Here is a 24,204-nt window from a genome sequence, read left to right on the forward strand (position 1 = left end):
TGCCTACAATGAGGGAGACCCGGGTTGGATCCCTGGGTTGGGAAGATCCCTAGAGAAGGGAGTGGCAACCCAGTCATTCAGAAAGTGCTGGGACGGGCGGAGACCCTCCAGGGCCCTGAATTCTCCCCACACATTTAGTATGGAGTAGAGGACTGCTGTGGAGAAGGCAATGGCACCCCACTCCAGTGTTCTTGCCTGGAAAATCCCAGGGACGGGGGAGCCTGGTGGGCTGCCGTCTAGGGGGTCGCACAGAGACGGACATGACTGAAGTGAGTTAGCAGCAGCAGCAGCAGAGGACTGCTATAAAGAAAAGCCGATACATTTCCCTGAGGACCATTCGGATAAGGAAGGAAGACGAGAGAGATCCGTGTGCGCTGCCACCCAGGCTAGCTTTTCTGTGCTTTATGTCTGCCTATTTCTCTGAGAAGGCAGGCTGGCCCCAGAGCCTGGGCCAACTACAATAACCCTCTTGTGAGGGTCTACGCCATCAGTCCCACACTGGACGCACAAGGAACCTGGAGGCAGGTCTGAGGACCGAGCCACCAGCTCCAGGAAGGTGCCCAGGAGAGCTGACATCGCAGCATCTCAGATCACAGGTACACAGTGGGCAAGGACCTTCCAGCACCCCCCGCAGGCAGCCTCAGTCCACGGGGCAGGATCGGCCTGGCAGGGAGGACCTGGAGAGCAGTCCCCGGGGGGGAACGACAGGGCCAGACGCCCAGGCGGAGCACAGAACAGGCCTGAAGCCAAGTGCTTCCTGAATTTCAGGGCTTTGCTGCGCCCCCGTCCTAAGGCATGTGAGAACTGAACACACAGGAGAGGGCGGAGGCTCCCGGTTGCCAGAGCAGCGGCCCTGCAGGGCCTGCTACTCCGCAGAGAGCTTCACTGTGCCCCTGGCACCCAGGGATCATCCTGCTCCCTGGGGACCCTCGGGGCAAGGAGACCCCGAGACCCACTGGAGGATCTGACGAGGTTTTGGTCATCGGGCTGATCTGTGCACCATCCGCGCACACGGACACCGCAGGGGGTTCTCTCCCTGCCCCTCCTCACCTTCCCACTTTGGGAGGGATACAAACCAGGCCCACACCATGCTGGCCTCCGCCACCCACTCAGAAATCGTGGTGGAAATCCCCAGTGAGAACGCAGACCTTCAAAAGACAGGAGAGCTCGGAACACTCTCCTTCTTCCATGAGCTCCCGCACTGTTAGCGCACCCGTTGCGCTGGGGCCCTTAGACGTCACAGCATCGCAAGCCTGGACATCTGGTCCTGTCCTCGACACCCGGATTTCTCCAGACGGTCCCTGCCCCTCCGTCCAGGAGTAGACGCGGCTGCTCCCTGGCCTGCAGACCCTCGAGCTCAGGAAACGCCAGCCACTGACCTGCAGTTTCTTCTTTACAAAGTCCCTGAGGACACGCACGGCTGCAGCCGCAGTGGTCTCCGCAGGCCTGGGTCGGGGTCCCTCGCCCTCCCCCGGGCAGGCCGGCCGGTCGTGGGCCATGGGGGCCGCTGATGCGAATGCACAGCCGCTTGGCAACCGAGACTGGCAAGGTGCCCGGGGAGGCCCCTGGAGTGATCAGGCTCCCTGGGGGTTTCCTTGCCTTTCAAAACACGCGCCTCCAGGACAACAGGCAGGAGAAAGGGCAGGGCGGCCTCGCTGCCCCGCGGGTACCCAGAGCCGCAGGCACAGGGAGCGGGCAGAGAGAGCCAGGGTGACGGGCCGGCCGGCCCACGTGATGCCGGCCCAGGCCGGTCCAGGCCGGACACTGCAGTCCTCAAGGGCGAGGCCACGAACACGGGGAGGGCGGGGTCCGGTCGGCAGCGCACGGTCCCCACTTACAGGAGGCTGTGGGGACATCGCTACAGTGCGCTCGGTGACCGGAGTCCAGCCGCAGACTCGGCACACAGCCCCCTCGGGACAGGGGCCGGCCCACGCCGCCTCCACTCTCTGCCTTCCGGCTCAGCCGGCTTCAGGGCCTGAGTCAGTGAGGACCGAGTAACAAGCACCCAGTCTGAGAGCTCAGACAGCAGACGTCCGCTCTCACGGGCTGGGCCCCGAAGTCCTCCCGGGCGCGTCTCTCCGGCCCCTCTCCTGGCCCCTCCCTCTGGTCCGCGCACACCGGTCCTCTGCGCATGTCCGCGCCCGGTCACCTCTCCCATAAGGACGCGGCTCATAGGGATCAGGGCCCACCCTAATGAAGTCTCTGTCATCTACTGACGTCTGTGGAGGCCGCTTCTGCAAATACGGTCACATTCTGAGCCCCGGGCGGTCAGGGTCCTCACACGTGGACTTTGAGGACTCAGCTCGGCCCCGGCGAGGACAGGATCTGTGTGCTGGGTCTCTACAGGGCCGTGGTTCAGCAGGGCCGCGCGGGCAGCCTGCTCCAGCTACCCCGCCCTGGGGGCTCCTGGCCTGGCAGACGCTCTCAGTCAGCTCAGTCCCTCAGTCCTGTCGCCCGCCAGGCCTCCCTGTCCATCACCAACTCCCAGAGTTTACTCAAACTCATGTCCATCACATCGGTGATGCCACCCAACCATCTCATCCTCTGTCGTCCCCTCCTCCCGCCTTCGATCCTTCCCAGGCTCTCCCGCATGCCACTGTCTAGAATGACCTAACATCAGGTGGACATCACAATCCCTTGTCTCTGCAGAAGTGAGGACGCCCATGAGGTGACCGTCACTCACATCCCTCCCCTCCCCTCGCCGGGTCCCCTGTGGTCAGAACCCAAAGTCCACTCTGGGTCCCCATTGCTCCTGCCCTGCAGGGGATGCTCAGCACACACTCGAGCCATAAAGGAGAGCCTGCAGCCGCCGCCTCAGGGCCCATCCCCACCAGGAGACAGACCCCAGATGCTGACAGCTTCCGAGTGTGTGCCGCCCTGAGTCCCCCGGGCGGAGCTTGGGAAGGACCCGCCTGGCCAGGCGCCAGGAGTGAGGTGAGTGTCTCTGAGCTCTGAATCTGAGGACACCTGCATTTTCAATTCACGGGCCCCATAAATTTCTACTTCCTTTTGCTCAAGCTAGTTACAGTGGGTTTTGTATCAGTAGTGGATTCTAACAGCCAATTTGGGGGTTTTATGCAAAGCCAAACGAATGCACAGACTCCTGGAAACCCACAGAACAAGCAGAGTGTCCGCTGCTCTACAAAAAGAGTAGAACACACAGTCCTACGCAAGGAGCAAGGAGGGCCCTGAAAGCCAGAAGCCTGTCTTCTCTCGAAAAAGGGACCGCGAGGAGCAGAGGGCAGGACCTGGCAGGGTCTGGGCACATCACGGCCACCAGTTCTCTCCTGTCCAGTCAAAGGGCATTTAGTCTGTACCTGGGTGTTGATTTGTTAAAAATCTTGCTCAGAAGCCGTATCAATGTGCATTTACGAGAATCTAGATCAAATTGATGACTATCCGTTTAAATACTTTGCTTTTGTTTCATTGCTCAGTCACTCAGTCCTGTCTGACTCTTTGAGACCCCGTGGACTGTAGCCCACCAGGCTCCTCTGTCCATGGGATTTCCCAGGCAAGAACACTGCAGTGGGTTTTTGTTTTATTCATACTTCTTAACAAGCTGTGACCCTCCAGACAGGGCTAGCCTAGTAACCTGGGCAGTACAGTCACCACCTAAGGCCCCTCTGTTCACGGGAGGCAGACTACCCGCGGGCACAGGCTCTGAGTGGTGGGTCTGACGCACACCCACTACGTTGAAAGAGAAACTCAAGCACAGACTGTCTTTGAAGACCTCAACCTCAGGTTCAACAATGGCAGGAGACATTTAAGAAGACAATTTAGAATAAAGGGAGAGAAATCTTATTTTATGAAGCAGATAGCAAAACTGTAAGGAGATGGCTACTTCAAAAGCTAACACTGATTTAGAATACTGATGAGTTATCAAGTATTTAAATTAACTCAAGGACAGTGGGTCCACAGTGAGTGACATCACTGTAGAAGAGGATGATTCTTGGCCTTGAGCAGCGGTCCTCAACCTTTTTGGCACCAAGGACTGATTTGGAGGAAGACAACTTTTTCCAAGGACCAGGGTTGCAGGCAATGGTTTCAGGGTGATATCTAATGTTATCACTGATTTGACAGGAGGTACCAGTCCAGCCTGGAGGCTGGGAACCTCTGGCCTTGGGGATCACTTACTGTCTGTTGCGATTACCCACCCCCATATCCTCCCACAGCGGTGCGCTTGCACTGGCTCATTTCTCGGTGAACTCTGGACCAGACGGCTGGATGCTCTTGGAGATGCTTTACTTGGGGGTTGCCGAGGCCCCACCCGTGACCCCGTAGTGAGTAGTACGTGTTCTGCTGGGAGCTACACATTTCCATCCGCTCACTGCACCTGGCCTACTTGCTCTGACACACGGGGCCCGTTCCTGAAGTTTATTCCGAGGGTGTAGTCGCCGCAGAAGGCAGAAACAAGATGCTGTTTCCCTTGTACGTGGCACTAAAAGCAAACTCCTCTCCCCTGCAGTTATGCTATTTCTGTATCCTGTTTCTGAGCATCCTTTATCTAGGGTAAAGGGACTGACTCTCCTGCCAGACTGCAAGCTACTAAAGGTAAGCCCACCCATCTAGGGCTGCACCCTGAGCCCCCATCAGGTGCAAATCAAGAGCCCTGAAAATATTTATGACGGGGATGGACCATCATCCTCAGGAAAACCAAAGAGATGTCTTATGGTTTGTAGCAGGACTCTGCTGATCTTCTCAGTCCATTTCAAAGTAAATCTCTTGCAACTAAAACTTTAGTCAGAAAATAAATCTCTGTAAAGAACCTATAATACACCTGAAAATCTCTTATATTTTCCAGTGCAGGGGCCGTCTTAGTATCGATACTGTCCTGCAAGACAGAAAGTGGACCCGTGGTTCTTTCTACTCTGTTTTCAAAAAGCCACAAACGGGGTTTTAAGGGCTCAAAGCTGTCGGAGCCATACACTTGGGGAGAACTGGCAGTTTCTTCCCTGAGATTCCAGCTGCTGACACGCTTGACCCACTCTCCTCAATTTCTCTGCAGCTTCAATGTCTCTGCCATCAGTTTCTTGGGAACATAAGTTTTCATTGATACCATGGGAGAGAGGATCAATAAAGTGGTGAATGTTTCCTGAACACATTTTTCAGATCCCTCTCTCTCCTCTCATGCCCTCTCTCCTCTCATGCCCTCTCTCCTTGACATGGTCCATTTATATTTCTGCAGATGCTCTGTTACAATTCTAACAGCAAATGTTTGGGATTAGCTGTCTTCACATAATCTTTAATACAAACTGCTTTTGAAAACTCCTCTCTATTCATGGCTCTTAAATGTGGTGGAACTCTGTCGCAATTTTATGGTTTTAAAACAATACAATTACATTTCTCCCTGCTAATCTGAGCAAGTCAAAACTTTGTTGCTTACACTTTATGTCACCAAACAGCCATGTATGAGGCCATTGGAGGTTCCCTCTCATCCTGTATTAAACACAGAACGTCCTATTTGTATACAAAAATCACCATCTCTGGGTTGACTATTAACCATCCTTACACAGTGGTTTTTCTCATATTGTAAAAACACAAAACATATAGGCTCAGGTGGCTTTAATAATAAAGTCACATCACAAAATAGAAATAAATCACAGGGAAACAGATTAGCTGCTGTCAGTACGGGAGTTCATCTTGTCACTAGAAACCCACCTGGGCTGCTACTTACTTAGTCTGCGCTAATGTGATGTGTGGTTTTCACAGAGCGCCTATGATTATGACAGGCGGTGTGATTGTTAAACAGTCCTCAGTACCTACAAAACTGAGAAAATATCCAGGACTGTTTCCCGAGGGCTCTCAAGGGTTAAAACAGTGACGCTGGATAAAGAAGATATGGTTTACACGCACGACAGAATATCACTCAGCCACGAAAAGGAGCGAAGCTGGGCCGTTTGCAGAGGTGTGGGTGCACCTGGAGACTGTCACGCAGCGTGAAGCGGGCCAGAGAGAGGAAGGCAGATACTGCACCGTATCTCATGGATGTGGAATCTGAAGACAGTCTTATGTACAGAGCAGAAAGACAGACCCAGACAGAGACAGAGACACAGACGGAGAACAAACCTCTGGATCCCCGGGGGTGGGGGAAGGGAGGGCAGGCAGGGTGAACTGGGGGCCCGGGGTTGCCATATACACACTATTGATAGTATAAAGGAGATAACTAATGAGTATGTCTAAAGTGGTAGTTGCTCAGTCGTGCCCAACTCTTGGCAACCCCGTGGACTGCAGCCCACCAGGCTCCTCTGTGTATGGGATTTTCCAGGCAAGGATACTGGAGTGGGGTGCCACGTCCTCCTCCAGGGGATCCTCCCAACCCAGGGATCAAACCCAGGTCCCCTGCACTGCAGGTGGATTCTTTACCAGCTGAGCCACCAGGGAGGCCCTAACTAACGAGAGCCTACTGTGCAGATCAGGACACTCCACTCTGCTCTGCCTGACCTAAATGGGAGGAAATCCAAAAAAGAGGGGATGTGTGTATACTGCGGCCACCGGATGCGAAGAGCTGACTCCCTGGAAAAGACCCTGATGCTGGGAAAGATTGAAGGCAGGAGGAGAAGGGGATGACAGGATGAGACGGTTGGATGGCATCACCGACTTGATGGACATGAGTTTGAGTAAACTCCAGGAGTTGGTGATGGACAGGGAAGCCTGGCGTGCTGCAGTCCATGGGGTCGCAAAGAGTCAGACACGACTGAGCGACTGAACTGAACTGAATGTGCGCACGTATAGCTGATTCACTTTGCTGTACAGTAGAGACTGACACAGCATTGTAAGGCAACTATATTCCAATAAAAGAGTTTAAAAAAAAAGCAACCCCACAGAGGGAGTGGACCCTGGGTGTGCTGGTTTGCATACAGGAAGTACCCTCCTGAGTAAGTGATATGGAATTAGCATTGTAAGGCAACTATATTCCAATAAAAGAGTTTAAAAAAAAAGCAACCCCACAGAGGGAGTGGACCCTGGGTGTGCTGGTTTGCATACAGGAAGTACCCTCCTGAGTAAGTGATATGGAATTAGCATTAGCTAGCTCAGAGCATGGTCACGCCTCCAGCGGCCCTGCTGAGCCCGCCCACCGTGGGATAAAGTGCAGAGCTCCGGGTGGGTGTCTGGAGCGTCCCGTCCAGCCCCAGCTCTGCCACTAGCCCATCTTACGATCTTCGACATGTCAGCGTCTCAGACCCTTGGGCTCTTCATCTAAAAGATGACGGATACTGTCTGTGTGGTCTCTAAGACCTCTTCCAGCGCCCAAATGTTATGACTCCCTCCTTGTAACCTGTAATATAGAGAATCTGCATTCCTGTACTTGTCAAGGAACCCAAATTAAATCCTAATGAAACTTAAGGATTTCCTACCCAAAGTTACAGAGAACTGCGCTATGACACCCAGACGCCTTCCAACATCCCTGCCCAGGGCAGCTCTCAGAGGGCTGTTCACCAAGACCACACAAGCAGACTCTGGATGGAAGTGATTTTCGGCTTTGTATTTTGGTCTGACCACCTCCGCTTGCAGTCCACAGCATCACAAAAGGCATCAGTGAGAAACGCACTGCACTTAACAGAGGCTGCCCTTGGGTATACTGCTCACTGCTCCGATGTGGTGCCCGCTTTAGGAGGACCTGCGGGAGACTTCTCTCTGGGCTCAGCGACAGAAAGTGTCTGTCTGAACAACAGGGCAAGGGCTTTTGTCTGTGGTTTGAGCTCACACCGAGCCCACCCCCTGGGCAGCCAGCAAGCTCTAGCTGGCCACCAGCCTGCCTTGCCTTCCGACCTCACCTCTGCCTTCACATCCAGTTTCTACCTTCTTTTCTTTGCCTCCGTATCGGGACTTACTCATTTTTAAATCTCATATTGAATATATTTGCCAACCTTATTGACGTCTTCGGGAATAAGAAGGGGTATCAAGAAGGGAATACTCCCAGAAATGTGAGGTTCAGAGCAAGAGCCCACAGAGGAATGACAACGAGGCCGTCGCAGACCTACGGGCTGGAGCCAGCGAGGGGCTGCGACCACGGGCTGCGGCTTTCACGTGTGGATCTGTCCCGGCTTCTGAAAGTGGACCCGTGCCTGGTTCCCTAAGGCCTCAGTTCTCTCAACTCCAAAAGTAGGAGGAGACGACTTTCATTCCCAGTGTAAAATCACTAGAAATATTCTTTTAGGAGTGACTTTAAAGTGAAACATACGTTTTCATGCATTTGGAGCTACAAATAAAAACATTTATCAATAGCAAATTTGCATATAATGCATAGGCACACTAAAACAAGAGAATCAGAATATTTCTTGCCCAAATTAAACAAAGTTATATGCACATTGTTGGAAACTCACAGATTCTCTTCAAAAAAGTGCTATGACTCACAGTCCTAATATCTCTGCTATGTCAGTGATTTATAAAACCCTTTTGTAAAGGCAGTATGTGAGATACAATTGAAAGCAACCTCTCTAAGAAGTCCAAGGGACAGACTGCAGGAGCCGTTCTGCGCGGCTGGTTTGGACTGCAGTCTGATGCATGCTTGTCACGCATGACTATTGTGTTTGCATTATTGCACTTTAAAATGGGCTAGCTCGGCAGGGGGCAGGAGGACTGGGGAGTCATTTAAAGGGGACAGAGTTTCAGTTTGGGGAGATGAAAGCCTTCTGGAGATCGGCAGCGGTAATGACTGCACAGCGAAGTGAAGGGAACACGCAGTGCTGCGCGAAGTGCTTAGAATGGTAAGCCACCTGTCACGTGTGCGCGTGCGCGTTAGTCGCTCAGTCCTATACGACTCTCTGCAACCCCACGGACGGTAGCCCGCCGGCTCCTCCGTCCATGAGATTCTCCCATGGGTTAACATTCCCTTCTCCAGGGGGTCTTCCCGACCCAAGGATCGAACCCAGACCTCCTGAATTGCAGGCAGATTTTTTTTTTACTGTCTGAACCATTAGGGAAGCTCTATGTTATACATATTTTACTACAACTTTTAACAGTTCTAAAAAAAAAAAAGTTTTAAGAGCAAACTGCTAAATCTGATTCTCTTCACCTAAACTTTACCTTCAGTCACAGCCGCGATAAGCAGCAGCAACTTTGGCACATTTCTTCCCCTTCATTCCTAAAACTGCAGGAAAATGACTGAGCGCCCCGCTCCCGCTGACTGTGAACCTACACTGAAGCGCGATGCCGAGTCCATCCTGGCTGTGACACGACCTCAGAAACGGGACGAACTGAAAACGAACGGCAACAGCTTTCACTCCAGCTTCTGACCTGCTCTTTGCGTCCACCCGTGACCTGTGACCCTTTCACAGAATTTCACTCTGTCCCAGAAAACAGCCAACTTGCCCTTTCCCGGCCAAAATCTGTCACCGTAGCGGGTTCCCAGCAGCAAGCAGAGAACGCTGGTTCTCTCCTGGAACTGGAACCCGGCCCGTTCCAGCGCGAGGGCTCGCCTACCTTTCCGAGAACCAGTTTCTGCAGCTTCCGGCGCGGCTGCCCGAGCATCCTCTGTCCCGCGTCCGTCCGGGGCCATCGCGCACCGCGCAGCCCGGCCACCGCCTCCTCCCGCGGCTCTCGGGACCACGCCCCCCGCGGGGCGGGCCGGGCTCGGGCGGGCCGGCGGCGGTCGCCGCACTCAGCCACCGCGGGAGGGGCGCGGGGACCAGCGCCGGCCGCGCGGTCAGTCCCCGCAGAGTCGCTCCAGCAGGCGGTGCGCGGGATCCGGCCAGAGTCCACGTGGACCGAGTCAAGTGTCCAACACTGTCTTAAGAGTCAGAGGAGCCCCGAGGGCGGGCTGTGACCCTCCCCGCAGCACACCTGCCGCCCCCCACCCCCGGCCGTCGGTCATTTACTCTGAGAGGGGAGACATGCGGGGCGCTAGGGGGCTAGAAACGATGCCTTCTCTTTTCAGGTGCCCAGGTCAACTACACGCGCTGATTATGCAAGGATCACCTTATCCGGTTTTAGTCCTTTGAGTAATCCTTACACGCAGGCGCACACACGCGCACACGTGCACACACACACTCGCGTATGTGCCGCTGCAGCTCCACAGGTGCACACTCTCCCGTGCACACCCACTTCCTCTCCACCTACTGCAGGCCAGCTCGGAGGGCGGCCCGTCTGAGAATCAGGGAAACCTGCTCTGCTGCCTTTGCAAACTGAGTCCCCAGCTTCCCCCGAAGAATCAGCCGTTTGTGGCTGGCGTCAGGCTTTGCCTTGGTGCGGCCGGAAGCATGCCCAGTCCAACTTCAGAGCCACCTTGGAGGGCAGGGCAGCTGGTCAGAGGTGCACCTTTGTGGGTGAAGAGTTTCCTTTTTGAGCTTCTTTTTAATACATGAACAGGCTCCTCCTCTGAAGACCTAAACATTCGATATGAAAAAACCCACCAACTAACAAATAGCTTTTTTTAAAGTCAAGTGTTAGTCACTCAGTTGTGTCCGACTCTTTGGGACCCCGTGGACGGTAGCCCACCAGGCTTCTCTGTCCATGGGGTTTTTCAGGCAAGGATACTGGAGTGGGTTGCCATTTCCTTCTCCAGGGGATCTTCCTGACTCAGGGATAGAACCCAGGTCTCCTGCATTGCAGGCAGAGTCTTTACCATCTGAGCCAGCAGGGAAGCTCTATGTGATGGATAACAGACGTCATGGCTAAGGATGGGGACATGGAAATCTATTGGTAAAAAATTATAGGGCATGAAAAGAAGGAATCAAAGACAACAAGGAAATTCAAGACTGAAATGGACCAAAACTGACCTGTTTGGGACAGCCCACATGATATGGTCCTGCCCATCTCTTCCCGCCTCTAAAATGCTAAGCATGTCTTTTCCAATAAATGAAAATAGTTGAAGTACAGTTGCTATTTCTCAGGAAGTTACTATTCCAGAAAAATGTGGTTTTCCAAAACAATTTTGTGTTCATTTCATGGCTTCTGGAGCTGAATGTTCTTTTTCTTGAATAAATTAACATGCATTTATCCATGTAAATGTCGTATTTATGTGTAACTGTGCAGAAGTGTATATACACATACATATTTACTTCAGATAAACAACAGAGAAGAGAGTTTTGGAAGAGTAACCACTAGGTCAGCCCTCTGGAGGGGCATTCTAAGGTGTGATATTTACTAGTCATACCTTCCATTAGAAAAACTATTCGGAACTGATAAAACAGGATTTCTAAAAAGGAGCGGCACACACCCGCCATGATGTGTGAATCTTTCCTATTCTGGAGCCGCTGGCAATCCATGCAGTCTAAAGGGGAAAAATCACATATTGAGCTGTTACTTTGGGAACAAAGCAGGGTTTGTTTCATAAGCCAATCACGGCAACAGAGGAGAAGGCCTCTTTTTAAAATTCAATCACTGGTTTGCTCCTGAACATGGGCATAAAATAGGGAAATTAATAGAAACTGGTGTCCTTCCTATTCTCACCAAATTTCTTGTCTCTTATTTTTATTGGACTAGGCAACCCCTCACATTTCTGTCTTGAATTCTCCTTTTGTCAAATCGCCAGAAATTTAAAGAAATCTAGTGTGTTCCTTTTCCCTAAAATCAATCCACATCTCACCCCTTGGAAAAGCCCTGGATCTTGACATCTACTTGCCATCGCTCACAGGAATGAGCGATCTCTCTTGGGAGCTACAAGAAAGTGAAGTTACTCTTCACTAACAGAAGACCCAGCTCACACCTCTGAGAAGACCCAACGCCCAGCCCTGGCCCTGGCGGCGGCCGCTGTGGCCCCCCAAGAACAGGGGAAAGAGAAGTTTACAGGTCATCAAACCCTCCTCCCTGGTGTTTGGGGATGGTGAAGGAGGAAATTAAACCTGGACTCTCTGGCCCTTCATTAACATTTTGTTTCGATGTTTGTAATAGTCCTTTGCTTTCTAACATCCAGGCTTGATTGGAACTTAGAAATTGTTACCGAATTTTTGTGTGGGGGTGTGTGAGGCTCCAGTGTTATCTCAAACACATGGGGCTACAACTGGAAAGCTAATTTTCAGTGTCTGCATCCTATCCAAGCCCTCGAAAAAGATGCTTATCTCACATGAGAGTGTTTTCAGCATAGCCAGCATCAGGGTCACCTGGGTGTGGTTATCTGGAGAAAGAAAAGTGAGCTCATTTGGGGCACAGACACGTTCTCAGATTATTTTCTGTGCAGAATAAGATAAAAGGCTTAAGAAATGTGTGAACATCTGCTTCTAAGGGGTCATCCAGCTGGTGTACTACCTGAACGTAGACACCCCACGAGTTAAACAAGAAGCATCTCAGCAGCATGAAAATCAGCCACCGAAGCTCCTCCACGCCGGACGTGTGCTCAGCTGCCCAGTCGTGCCCGACTCTGCGATCCCCTGGACTGTAGCCTCCAGGCTCCTCTGTCCATGGGATTTTCCAGGCAAGAGTACTGCAGTGGGTTGCCACGCCCTCCTCCAGGGGAGCTTCCCGACCCAGGGATCAAATCCGCGTCTCCTAAGTCTCCTGTGCTGGCAGGCGGGTTCTAGCGCCACCCGGGAAGCCCCCAAGGGTGACAAGGTGACTGCTCGGCTCCTGGTCTGGTTATTATGCGAAGCATGAGGTCCGCCTTGGCTCTCCTGGGAGGAGTCAAGCCCAGGTTAGATGAAGTCAAGCCACGCGGGGCAGGGAGACAGCCCAATGAGAAAATGCCATCTTTCCTGCACCACACTTTCCCTGAAACGCTGGACACAGGGCGCTTGTGGACAAGCCTCACACCCTGTCGTCTCTGGGCGCGGTGTGCCCAGCTTCTGAGAGAGAGAGAGAGAGAAGGGGACAGGAGGAAGGAAGCCGAGGGCCTGTCTAAACTCTCCCCACCTGAAACCATCAGGCTTTTCCTGACAGTATTTTGGGGTATCCCAACTGCCATTCAATTCAAACTTCCACGGAAATTGGAAGGTAATTATCTCAGGCTTAGCCCTCTGGAAATACGCTTGACCTGTGGCTCAGTCACGGTCGTGTTAGATCCAGTGGCTTGTGTCAATAAAAAGCTTTCACTGTTGATAGAATTTCACTGCAGGTTTATGGAAGTACGTGAACTGAATGTTGTCACGGTGACTGTGGCAATGAATTGCCTTTTATTTTGGGCCATGGAAGACTGTCACGACAGTCTTGGCTTACTCATCTTCCAAACACATTCTTAAAAGAAATTATTTTGAAAAAGAGCTATCACTGTTTGCTGGTCCCTGCTTGAAAGGAATTGTCAGACGGGCCTCTATCTTCCAGCAGGAGAGCCAAAATGCGAGGACGATCAGGCCCAGGGAAAAAAACACCACCAGCACCTCTACAGAGCAGCCATTTCCTGTTTCAGTGACACCATAATGCCAGCTTTGCAGCATTAGGCCCTGTCTTCCTCCGTAAAACCTGGAATTCTACTCCTCTGGGGCCCCCCGTGGGGTCAGACAGACCATCTCAGAGCTGAAGTGTCCGAAAGCATCAGATGTGTCCAGCTCACGACCAGCAGGTGCTTGGAGCCGGGGGTGGGTGTTGGGTGATGGTCTTGCACCATGGGATCAAACTGGGGCCGCAGGGCTCCCTCAGCACCCCCGCTGGAAGGTCATTATATTTTGAAAAACGCAGTGGAAACCCTCGGTCGTGAATGAGCCCCTTCTAATGACATGGGGGAAAAGTCTGTGGGAAGAACCTGGAGAGCACAGGCGACAAGCCCATCCATGTCCTCATGAGTGTAGATGCGTGCGTGCTACACGCGTGTATATTATACACTACATTTGTGTGTGTTTATATGTATGTATAAACATGTATAAGGGAGAAAAATCTGCTGAGATGATCTGACGGTTTATCTCCGATAAAGGATGACAGTCCCATCATTTCAGCAGCCGCCCACTCGGGTGACCTGGCCTAACCAAGGTCACATTCACCGAGTGGCCAGGTGGGGCATGGGGAGGGCCTCGGCCCAGGCCTGCGGGCTCCTGGTCTGCCCTCTTTTGATCCCAGTACACGATCACCCTCCTAGTCAAAGTCAGTGCTTTTGCAGATGGTATGCTGCTAAGTCACTTCAGTCATGCCTGACTCTGTGTGACCCCAGAGACGGCAGCCCACCAGGCTCCCCCGTCCCTGGGATTCTCCAGGCAAGAACGCTGGAGTGGGTTGCCATCTCCTTCTCCAATGCATGAAAGTGAAAAGTGAAAGGGAAGTTTCTCAGTCGTGTCTGACCCCTAGCATGGACTGCAGCGTACCAGGCTCCTCCATCCATGGGATTTTCCAGGCAAGAGTACTAGAGTGGGATGCCACTGCCTTCTCCGGTTGCAGACGGTATAAAAGACGGTAACCGTGTTCTCAGGGAGGAAGACAGCCCTAAGTGAAGTCACGTGAGAAGGATCCCAGTACAAGGGCGGCATTATATCTACGAGAAAGGAGCATGGAGGCCTCGTCCTGTGGAAGGGGTGGGGGTGCTGGCACCGTGAAGCCTGGGGCATCCCTAGACCAGCCGGCCATGTTCCCAGGCAGTGGGCCGCAGAGAGCCGGGGACACCTCCCGGGTGGGGCTGGGCAGCCAAGCAGCTCCCGCTCTGACACTGTTAATCCCCCCTCGTGGAGATGAAACGGCACTCCTGACTGCATCTTTAGGTCCTGGCTGGGAGCGGACATGTTAACATGGAGTCTCACATGAAGCCAACGGATAATAGGAATAGTAATAAAAAACAGTAGCTTTCTTTAACACTTTGTAGATTACAAAAGCCACAGTTTCCCATGGTTTAGGAGATGCTGCCCTAAACTGCAGTAGAAGGCGCGAGACGGCGAGCTGGAGCTTATAAGGAGAGCTGAGAGCTTTCCGTTTGCTCGGAGGACACAGGACTACCCTCCGGTCGCACGCCAGAGCGAAGGGCTCGCTCCCTTCTGCCTTCAGTCCCTCGTCTAGGAGAGCAGCGAGGACAGGAAGCAGCAGTGGCCCCGGGGAACTGGCTGGCCAAGGGCAGGTGCTCAGCTCTGATACGTGGAGGGAGCAGGTGGGAAGGGGGGGTGCGGGCCGTCACCTCGGCCTGTTAAAAATAGAGCGCTTCCTGCTTCCCCGGCTCACTGGAGGTCAGTGTCACAACGGCCATGGTTATGACTGAGACGTTTACAAGGTGAGCTACAAACGTCACACAAATCTCAGCCCCTTTGGGTGTCTCGGGTGTATAATTATGGTGACACCTCTTATGCTGCATTGCAAATTGCGATGACTTGTCAGTTAATGAATTGACTACTTCTTTTCATGCTACTTGTCACTACAGACCATTAAGTGCCCCCTTCGGTTGGTGAAATTATCTAAGACATTCAGCTCAGTTCAGTCGCTCAGTCGTGTCTGACTCTTTGAGACCCCATGAATCAGAGCACGCCAGGCCTCCCTGTCCATCACCATCTCCCGGAGTCTGCTCAAACTCATGTCCATTGAGTCAGTGATGCCATCCAGCCATCTCATCCTCTGTCCTCCCCTTCTGCTCCTGCCCCCAATCCCTCCCAGCATCAGGGTCTTTCCCAATGAGTCAACTCTTCTCATGAGGTGGCCAAAGTATTGGAGTTTCAGCTTCAACATCAGTCCTTACAATGAACACCCAAGACCAATCTCCTTTAGGATGGACTAGTTGGACCTCCTTGGAGTCCAAAGGACTCTCAAGATTGTTCTCCAACACCACAGTTCAAAAGCATCAATTCGGCGCTCAGCCTTCTTCACAGTCCAACTCTCACATCCATACATGACCACTGGAAAAACCATAGCCTTGACTAGATGGACCTTTGTTGGCAAAGTATTGTGTCTGCTTTTTAATATGCCATCTAGGTTGGCCATAACTTTCCTTCCAAGGAGTAAGCGTCTTTAAATTTCATGGCTACAATCACCATCTGCAGGGATTTTGGAGCCCCCCAAAAAATAAAGTCTGTCACTGTTTCCACTGTTTCCTCATCTATTTCCCATGAAGTGATAGAACCAGATACCATGATCTTAGTTTTCTGAATCTAAGACATTAGAGTTATCCATCTGTTATTAAATTCCAGACATCTGTAATATAATCACCCAATGATTATAGTTATTTTAATATTTTAGGATGACTTGAGCCTTAACTATTTCTTAAAATATGATTATTGCTTAGTAGCTTAGATTTCTTTAGAAATTACAGAAAAGTAAGAACCAAAAAAATCACCTTGGATCCTAGAACTTAATGAAAATCCCTAAGAATTTTGGGATTTTTTTTTTCCTATAAATTTTTTCTGTTTTGGCTGGGGAGAGAGAAGTAAGCTATGCTAAAACTTGGGGTTAGCTTTTTCCCCTAGGGTTAATGCTTAATTTTTCTCCAGATACCCCAAAAGGAAATTTACAGTTATGACCTCGATCGAAGGATTTTCTTAGCTCCACATTGGCCTCTGAGTAGTTGCCACTGAAGTACTACACGCAGATTGGGAAAGACCAACAATTACAGAAATGCAGGCATGAGGCTGTATTTGACTCAAGAACGGAGTGGAGACAAGCGCAGAGGTCGCACTGTGCTGCCTTTTAGATGCAGGCATCTCCCCTGCTGTTCCAGAACCTTCCCTAGGTACCCTACGGGCCTCGACAGGCAGATGTCTGCACCCACTCTGCAGTCCAGGCCTGCCTTCCTTATCTGCCCCAGGTCTGCTGGTGGGCAGGGGAGATAACCCCGGCCCAACACAGATGTCCACACATCCACTGTGGCCGGAATGAGTGAAAAGCCTTAACCAGGAGCTGAGTTAGTGGAGGTGGGGGTGGCTCAGCTCCACAGGAGAACTTCTGCCCCTGAAAACAGACTGAAAACCCAGATTTCCGCTTTCGATCCCCTCTGCCCCACCTATCTGTTAGTGTCACCCGTCACCTTCACCTTTGGAGAAGGCAATGGCACCCCACTCCAGCACTCTTGCCTGGAAAATCCTCATGGAAAAGTCCATGAGGTCGCTAAGAGTCGGACACGACTGAGTGATTTCACTTTGACTTTTCACTTTCATGCGTTGGAGAAGGAAATAGCACCCCACTCCAGTATTCTTGCCTCAAGAATCCCAGGCATGGGGGAGCCTGGTGGGCTGCCATCTACGGTGTTGCACAGAGTCGGACACGACTGAAGCGACTTAGCAGCTTCAGTAGCAGCACCTTCACCTTATCAACACCATCAACAAGATGCAAAGTACTTTACCAAGTGCCTCAGTATTCAAGGCTGCTGCTGCTAAGTCGCTTCAGTCGTGTCCAACTCTGTGCGACCCCATAGACAGCAGCCCACCAGGCTTCCCCGTCCCTGGGATTCTCCAGGCAAGAACACTGGAGTGGGTTGCCATTTCCTTCTGCAATGCACGAAAGTGAAAAGTGAAAGTGAAGTCACTCAGTCGTGTGGGACTAGTAGCTACCTCATGGACTGCAGCCCACCAGGCTCCTCTGTCCATGGGATTCTCCCATGGAGTGGGGTGCCATTGTCTTCTCCCAGGATTCAAGGCAGAGGCAAGGAAAGATTGATGAAAAAGTCAAACAGAACAAAAATCACCCTTATTCCAAGGCTTCAAACCCTCAGAGGATCCACCTGGTCCCGGATGAGCAGATCCAAGCATGGTTACACAAGGCAAGATGGAGAAGAGAAGCCAGCTCCGGCTCCTCCTCCAAGCTCCAGTCCAGAGCAGGTTTCGGGACTCCGCTGGGGGCCGCCTGCCCCACTGCGGTCTCTCGGGCGGCCCCGCTAGCCAGGAACTCCGGAAAAGAGAGCGGCCGGGTTAATGCCAACCAGTGTTCACCGAACAGCCGCAGAGTCCCGCGCACACCAGGAGCGCTTTGAAAAGTTCCTTTTCAGAGGATTAAGGGTGAGTCATCCCCTTATTTAATTCATTTAATGTGGAGGTATCTGACAAAAGAATGGATTGTTTCTCAGATTATTAAGAATCAACACAAAATAGATACGACACCCACGCCCCTTGCAGTCCGGCCGCTGGCGGAGGTGCGCGTGGGGCGCCGTTTGCCCCCGCCTCGCCCTCCGCCGTCAGCCTCGTCTTCCCCCCAGACTCGCCTGGCCTCACGTCCCGCCCGGTGCCCCCGGAGAGGCCTCGCTCCTCAGCTGCAACAGCAGGGCACCTGTCAGAGCCGTTGCTTCTCTTTATTTGTAAAGTTCCCCTGAATCAGGGGCTCACTGAACAGCGCCACTGTCTGAAAAGGGCATTTGGTTCATTCCAAAGCAATGGGAAAAAAAACAAACAAACAGGAAGAAGAGGGAAGGACCCCAGACAGCTGTTGCAGGGGCAGAAGCCGCTCTAAACAAGCTGCCCTTCTGTCCCGTGAAGGGTGAGTGCTGGCGGAAAGAAGCCTCCCCACCCCGGAATTTTAACCTCCTCTGTCTTCTCTTTTTAAATTGCTTCTTATAATCCTCTTGTCAATGCAGGAGACAGGGGTTCAGTTCCTGGGCCAGGAAGATTCCACGTGTCTCTGGACAATGAAGCCCGAGCCCCACAGCTACTAAGTCTGTGCTGTAGAGCCCGGAGCCACAACCAGTGAGTCCTGCATGCCTGGAGCCCGGGAGTCCCACACACCTAGAAGCTGAGAGCCGCGCACACCTGGAACCCTACAGCCCTGCACACCTAGAACCCTAGAGCCCTGCACACCTGGAGCCAGTGAGTCCCGCACACTTGGAACCCGGGAGTCCCTCACACCTAGACAGAACCTGGGAGTCTCGTACACCTGGAACCCTAGAGCCCTGCACACCTGGAACCCGGGAGTCCCGCACGCCTGGAGCCTGGGAGTCCCGCACAGCTGGAACCCGGGAGCCCTGCACACCTAGAACACGGGAGTCCCACACACCTAGACAGAACCCGGGAGTCCCACACACCTAGAAGCTGAGAGCCATGCACACCTGGAACCCTACAGCCCTGCACACCTAGAACCCGAGAGTCCCACACACCTGGAACCCGGGAGTCCCGCACACCTAGACAGAACCCAGGAGTCCCACACACCTAGAAGCTGAGAGCCCCGCACACCTCGGGCCCTGCTCCCTGACAGAGGCCAGTGCAGTGAGAAGCTGGTGCCCCACAGCTGGAGAGCAGCCCCCCTCGTCGTAACTAGAGAAACAAACAGCCAGGAAGACCCAGCTCGGCCAAAACTAAATCAATGAAGAGCTTCCTATGCAATCAAATGAAGAGTGAAACCATAATAGAAAAGGAGGAAATTCAATCACTGTCATGCTGGAGGCCGCGAGTAGGTTTATCCGGTGAAACACGTTAAGGACGAGCGGCTCTGTGCCCATCAGCTTTCCCTGACCTGCTTGGTATAATATCATGCTTCCTGTCAAAGGCATGAGCGGCGCCTGCTCACGGTCCACAGCTGAATCTGCGTTAGGGTTTTAAACAGGAGACCCCATAATGCTCCCAGTTGGGGTAACAGTCTAATGCAAAGTTTTGGAAGGTCTTACCAAAAGTGCACGTGGAGAGAGAGGGGGCGAGAAGGGGGAGGCAGACTCGTCACTCACGGCTGCCCGCACACCTTCCCCATACCCTCGGGGTGTGCCCGGGGCATGCGGCGTGGGCTCTGATTTGTGGGTTCTGTCCTCAGTGAGGCTTCCCAGGTGGTGAAGTGGTAAAGAACCCACTTGCCAATGCAGGAGACGTGGGTATGATCCCTGGGTCGGGAAGATCCCCTGGAGAAGGGAATGGCAACCCTCTCCATTATTCTAGCCTGGAGAATTTCACGGACAGAGGAGGCTGGCGGGCTACAGTCCAGGGGTTGCAACTGAATATGACTTAGTGACTAAACAACAGTCCTCAATGTGAGAAGGAACTCCTGCTCATCATACCCAGGGGGAATCTGAAAACACAGCCAACCATTTTCACCCACTCAGGGGCCAAGAGCCCCAGAGGGTCACTGGCTGCCCAGAAAGCTGCTCCTGGGCTCCCAGGAGCCTCGACTTTGGATGTGATCCAGGCCTGATAGAAACAGCCTCCTTGAAGGGCGTTCGGGTCCTGTCTGCGGCTCTTGCAGGTCACACCTCATGGGCCTGGCCTCTGACTGCTGAGGGAACGGTTCACAAAGGGCCCCGCACCTCCGTCTGTCTGGACCCTGAACCCCAGGACTCCGTCTGTCACCCACCAGGCTCCTTTTCTTTGCCTTCGTTCATTTCTATGAGTGAGACGAATCACTGCTGTTCAGTGTGGCTGGTCTAAACGTGGATCGTGATAAAGTGTAAACAATGAGCTCGATTTTCCAGCAGACACATACTTCCCCGTGCATCTCTGGGCTTCCCTATAAAGCCAAATAAAAGTTTTGCTAAGACTCATCAGCTGAAAGTGAAAAGTGAAAGTTGCTCAGTCGTGTCTGACTCTCTGAGACCACACTGACTGTAGCCCGCCAGGCTCCCCTGTCCGTGGGATTCCCTAGACAAGAACACTGGAGTGGGTGGCTGTTCCCTTCTCCAGGGGATCTTCCTGACCCAGGGATCAAAGCTGGGTCTTCCACGTGGCAGGCAGATTCTTTACCATCTGAGCCACCAGGGAATTCTTTTCTTCAACAGGTTATAAAATAGACTGAGACAAGCTTACGAAGAAAGTATGAAAGGCCAGCTTCCTGCCACTACAACACATCTCGTTTTCCGAGTTTACTGACATTAGGATTCAGTGCGAAACGGTATGGACATCTGTCTAGTCACTAGGCTGAAATAATTAGAACCATCCTGAGATTTTATATAACCAGAGATTGTCGATCATTCACTTTTCATTACACAATTTTTATGTCTAGTAAGGAAATCTAATTCATACAGGATGATGGTATTGAGGACTTTTTTCCCAACCAGATTCTTCAGATTGGGCTGCTAATAAAAATACAGTGAGACTCAGAGAGGAAAACCCTAAGCATGTGAAAAGTAAATGCTGGCATTCAGTAATAAGTGTTTATGTCAGCAAACAAACGCAGGACCGGCCACTCATGGCCCAGCTTCGTCTGCTCCAAGATTACAGGTCCTGGAACACAGGGGCTGCGCAGGCCCCAGTCCTACAGTGAGTCACCGAGAAGCCGTCACTTCTCGGAGCAGCTCCCGAACTGCACGGGTTCTGGTGGCCCACCACCTTGATAGGGCCAGGGAAGCAAGATTCTTATGAGAGTCCAACATGCTGACAACCAGGAGCAGTTCTGTCTAGTATGAACAGAACGTGGTTTGATGCATTCACGTAAATTAAATAAGCCTGACCCGCACCCAGGCTTCTGTGACCTGTTTGGAACCCACAGGGATCAGGCCATCGTACCTGCCAAGCCCGTGGAGAATCTATAGGCCGGACAATAAAAGCTGCCCCCGTTCCGTGGGCGCAGGTCGAGTTATTATTGCTGGGAGACACAAAATAGCTGTAAGTCCATCTTATAACACCCCTTATCTCTAATGTCAGTATTTCAACCAGACAGCTGCTCAAAATCCTACAAGAAATCTACCTCCACCTAAAATGATTCATTTAGGCCAGATTCCTGGAAAAGCTTCCAGCGGACCCTGAACTCCACACACAGTGGAATCCTGAAGCTGGCCGGCCACCAGCCCCCTGGCCCCTGGTGTGGACAGCACTGGCTGCCCAGCGTCGCAGCCCTGCCCAGCTCTGATGTCTCATTTGCTCATTGTGAAGGCAGAGAAAAGAGATTTCAAAGAAGTGCTGTGCATGAGGTCACATGCACCACCTCCCACCTCCCCAGTGGCCTCGGATTCAGAATAAAACTCAGTCTTCCTGGATTGCTGGGTGACATTCCCAGGGTGACGTGCAAGACAGACCCCTGCCGTACAAAGACGTTATTACACAACTCCAGGCAGCTCTGGGTCTCACCCAGAGCATCAGAGAATTCAAATCGTACTGGGGGAGGGGGGGTTTCCACTCTTCCAAAAGCACACCACAGCTGGCTCTGCTGGCCTTCCGGCAGCATAAAATAACCCCCAAAGTGAAAAAGACTTCACGTTGAATGTTTTTGAAAAAATGTAACCAATATTCGAGTGGAGAAAAGCAAGCCATGGCGGTGTCACTTACCTCCACCAACGCAGCTGTCTTTGTCTCGAGCGAGGGCGGGTCAACCTTGTCCTGTGGGGGCAGAGAGTGAAGAAAAGTCCTTTAAGTCACAGGACTTCCTGGACGGTTGCTGCTCGGGGAGGATGGCTACACGGACACTCACCAAGGCTGGCAGCTTTTTGTTTCTGAACATGAATCTCCACATGGCTGTCTAACTTGAGGAGTTTCACTAGCTCTCAGAAAGCCCGTCAGTACAAACACCGAAAGAAGGGAACTTGCAAACTTTTGAGCAACTTTTACATTCAGCCAAAGGAAGTGATGTCCCATCCCCAACCTCAAGATGTAACCGAAAAAAAAAAAAGTCACTCATTAATCTCCAGACGCACAGCCTTCAGCTAAGGAGCTGTGGTTATCACTGGGGGCCGGCCAGCATCTTAGGGTGACCTTGAGGCCCTCTGTCCTACGGAAGGTGCTCATTCAGCAGCAGCAGGCAAGACTTCTAACCTGTAAATAGGCTAATGGACACCTGATTAAAATTCCAATCACGTTCAGCCATAGGGGTTCGGCCTGGAGACGCACACAGCTCCCTGCCTCCCCTTGTCTAGACTCAAAACTCCCATAACCTGAAGACTTTACTTAGCACCATGACTTGAGTCTTGAGAACAGAAACCACGGCTTTGCCTGCTTCTGCACACAGCATCCTGGGGGCACGCTTGTCATTTTCTGCTATAGTCTTCATTTCTTCTCTGTTCTCTGTTCCGAGGCTCAAATCCACTAAAACATGAGCAGGAGAAAGTGGGCAAACATATCTCTTTCACCCTTGACTAGTAACTGTGGCTCAAGGATCAGAAGACAGAGGGGCTGGATCCCCCCAACCATGACTTTGGCCCCCTCCTGCCTAATGGGCCACAGGAAGGGGCCCCGTGGGGACCCCAGCTCGAGAGAAGCCCGTGGTTACCAGCACCGCGAGTTCACCTGCTTCACTAGCGTGTCTTCACGGTGACGGGGCAGCTGCCGGCCAGGGCTCTCATTCCCTTGCGTCCCTGCCTCTCCATGGTGGATGGAGTTTACAAACTCCCAGATCCAGTGACACGGAGCATCTGGACGTGGAACCCCAGCCCACCAGCGCCTGCATCACCTCCAGGTGCGGCCAAGACTGCGAGCCCCGCTCCACGGCCGTGAGTCCTTGCTCTCCGACCCCCAGCTGGACGGTGAATGTTGAACGGCAGGAACACACTTCCTTCTACGTGACTGACTGCTCATTTCTGCAGTTCCTACACTGGCCTTCACCACACAGGACATTAGGGGCAAACGTCTGTGGTCTCTCTCCCCCCAGTTTCTCCCTCCTCGGCAAATGTCCCCTTTCCTCCTGTGGGAAGCAGATTCCACACAGTCTGGTGAAAGTGACCCCACCGCTGAAATCCCCCACCACGGGCAGGGGCGTGACTCAGGCCCTGTCATTCGCCAGGTGCCGTGCCCGGCACGGAACCCAGGCCAGGGAAAGCCTGACCAGGCAGGAGCCACAGGGTCACACCGCAGATGCGGAGTTTGTTGGCCTGGAAATGGGCCTCGGATCAAAGAGGGAGACAGAGTCAGCGTCCTGCTGACAGTTTCAGGACCGTTAGGTTCAAAGCTGCCAGAAGTCATCTCTTTTCAATGACAGGAGGAGATAAACTGCCAGTCTGAGCAGCCAGACTGAGCTTCAGCCAGTCTGAGCTGGTTTCTGCAACTTGAAAGGAGCCCTAAGGACACGGAAGTGGTGCATTCACAAATAAATGCCTAACAGCGAGAAATGGGGGCCCCCAAAGCCCCACAACTCCACGCATCCACCCACTACCTTTCTCAACTCACAGCCAACCCCCAAAGGAACGCCTTCTCGAGCAGGGTTCGCCCTGCAGAGTCTCCTGGCCCGGCCATCTGGAAACCCGGCGACTGTGCGCACGGACAGAGCACGCAGTGTCTGGGACTCTCCCTGAAAAAGGTTTGCTAAATTTTGCATAGCCTTCCTTTAGAGTCATTGGTCCTCTTTCCGTCTCATTTTCCGGGTCTCCAGTTTGCAGATAAGATTCAGAGAATGGAGAGGGAAACCAGTGATGGCGGAAGATGAAGCGACGACTCTCGTCATTCTGCAGACACACAGGCCCCCGTCACCCCTTCTCTCCCTCCAGCTGCCCCCCAGTCGGTCCCCCCGCTCCACGGGCAGCCAGACCCAAGTGCGGGCACATGGGGCAGGGGCTTTTCCAACTGCAGAGTGAAGCCCGGGGTCCTCCTACTCCGGCCCCGTCCC

The 24,204-nt window shown here is 52.6% G+C and overlaps 1 protein-coding gene across 3 annotated transcripts in view; it reads right to left on the minus strand.

Moving 5' to 3' along the window:
* Nucleotides 1-24,204, minus strand: part of RPS6KA2 (ribosomal protein S6 kinase A2) — a 331,417-nt gene that overhangs the window by 256,008 nt on the left and 51,205 nt on the right. The window contains exons 1-2 of one of the 3 annotated variants that reach the window (XM_027972653.3): nucleotides 22,081-22,242; nucleotides 21,939-21,989 (exon numbers count right to left, since the gene is read on the minus strand). In XM_027972653.3, coding sequence (XP_027828454.1) covers nucleotides 21,939-21,989; nucleotides 22,081-22,122 — 93 coding nt within the window. In that variant the 5' untranslated portion in view covers nucleotides 22,123-22,242. Of the gene's footprint in view, nucleotides 1-9,423; nucleotides 9,551-21,938; nucleotides 21,990-22,080; nucleotides 22,243-24,204 lie in introns of those variants that run through there. The other 2 variants (XM_027972651.3, XM_042253706.2) reach the window with 2 other exon arrangements.

This window comes from Ovis aries, chromosome 8 (assembly GCF_016772045.2).
Source record: "Ovis aries strain OAR_USU_Benz2616 breed Rambouillet chromosome 8, ARS-UI_Ramb_v3.0, whole genome shotgun sequence".
In the NCBI taxonomy this organism is placed as follows: Eukaryota; Metazoa; Chordata; class Mammalia; order Artiodactyla; family Bovidae; genus Ovis; species Ovis aries.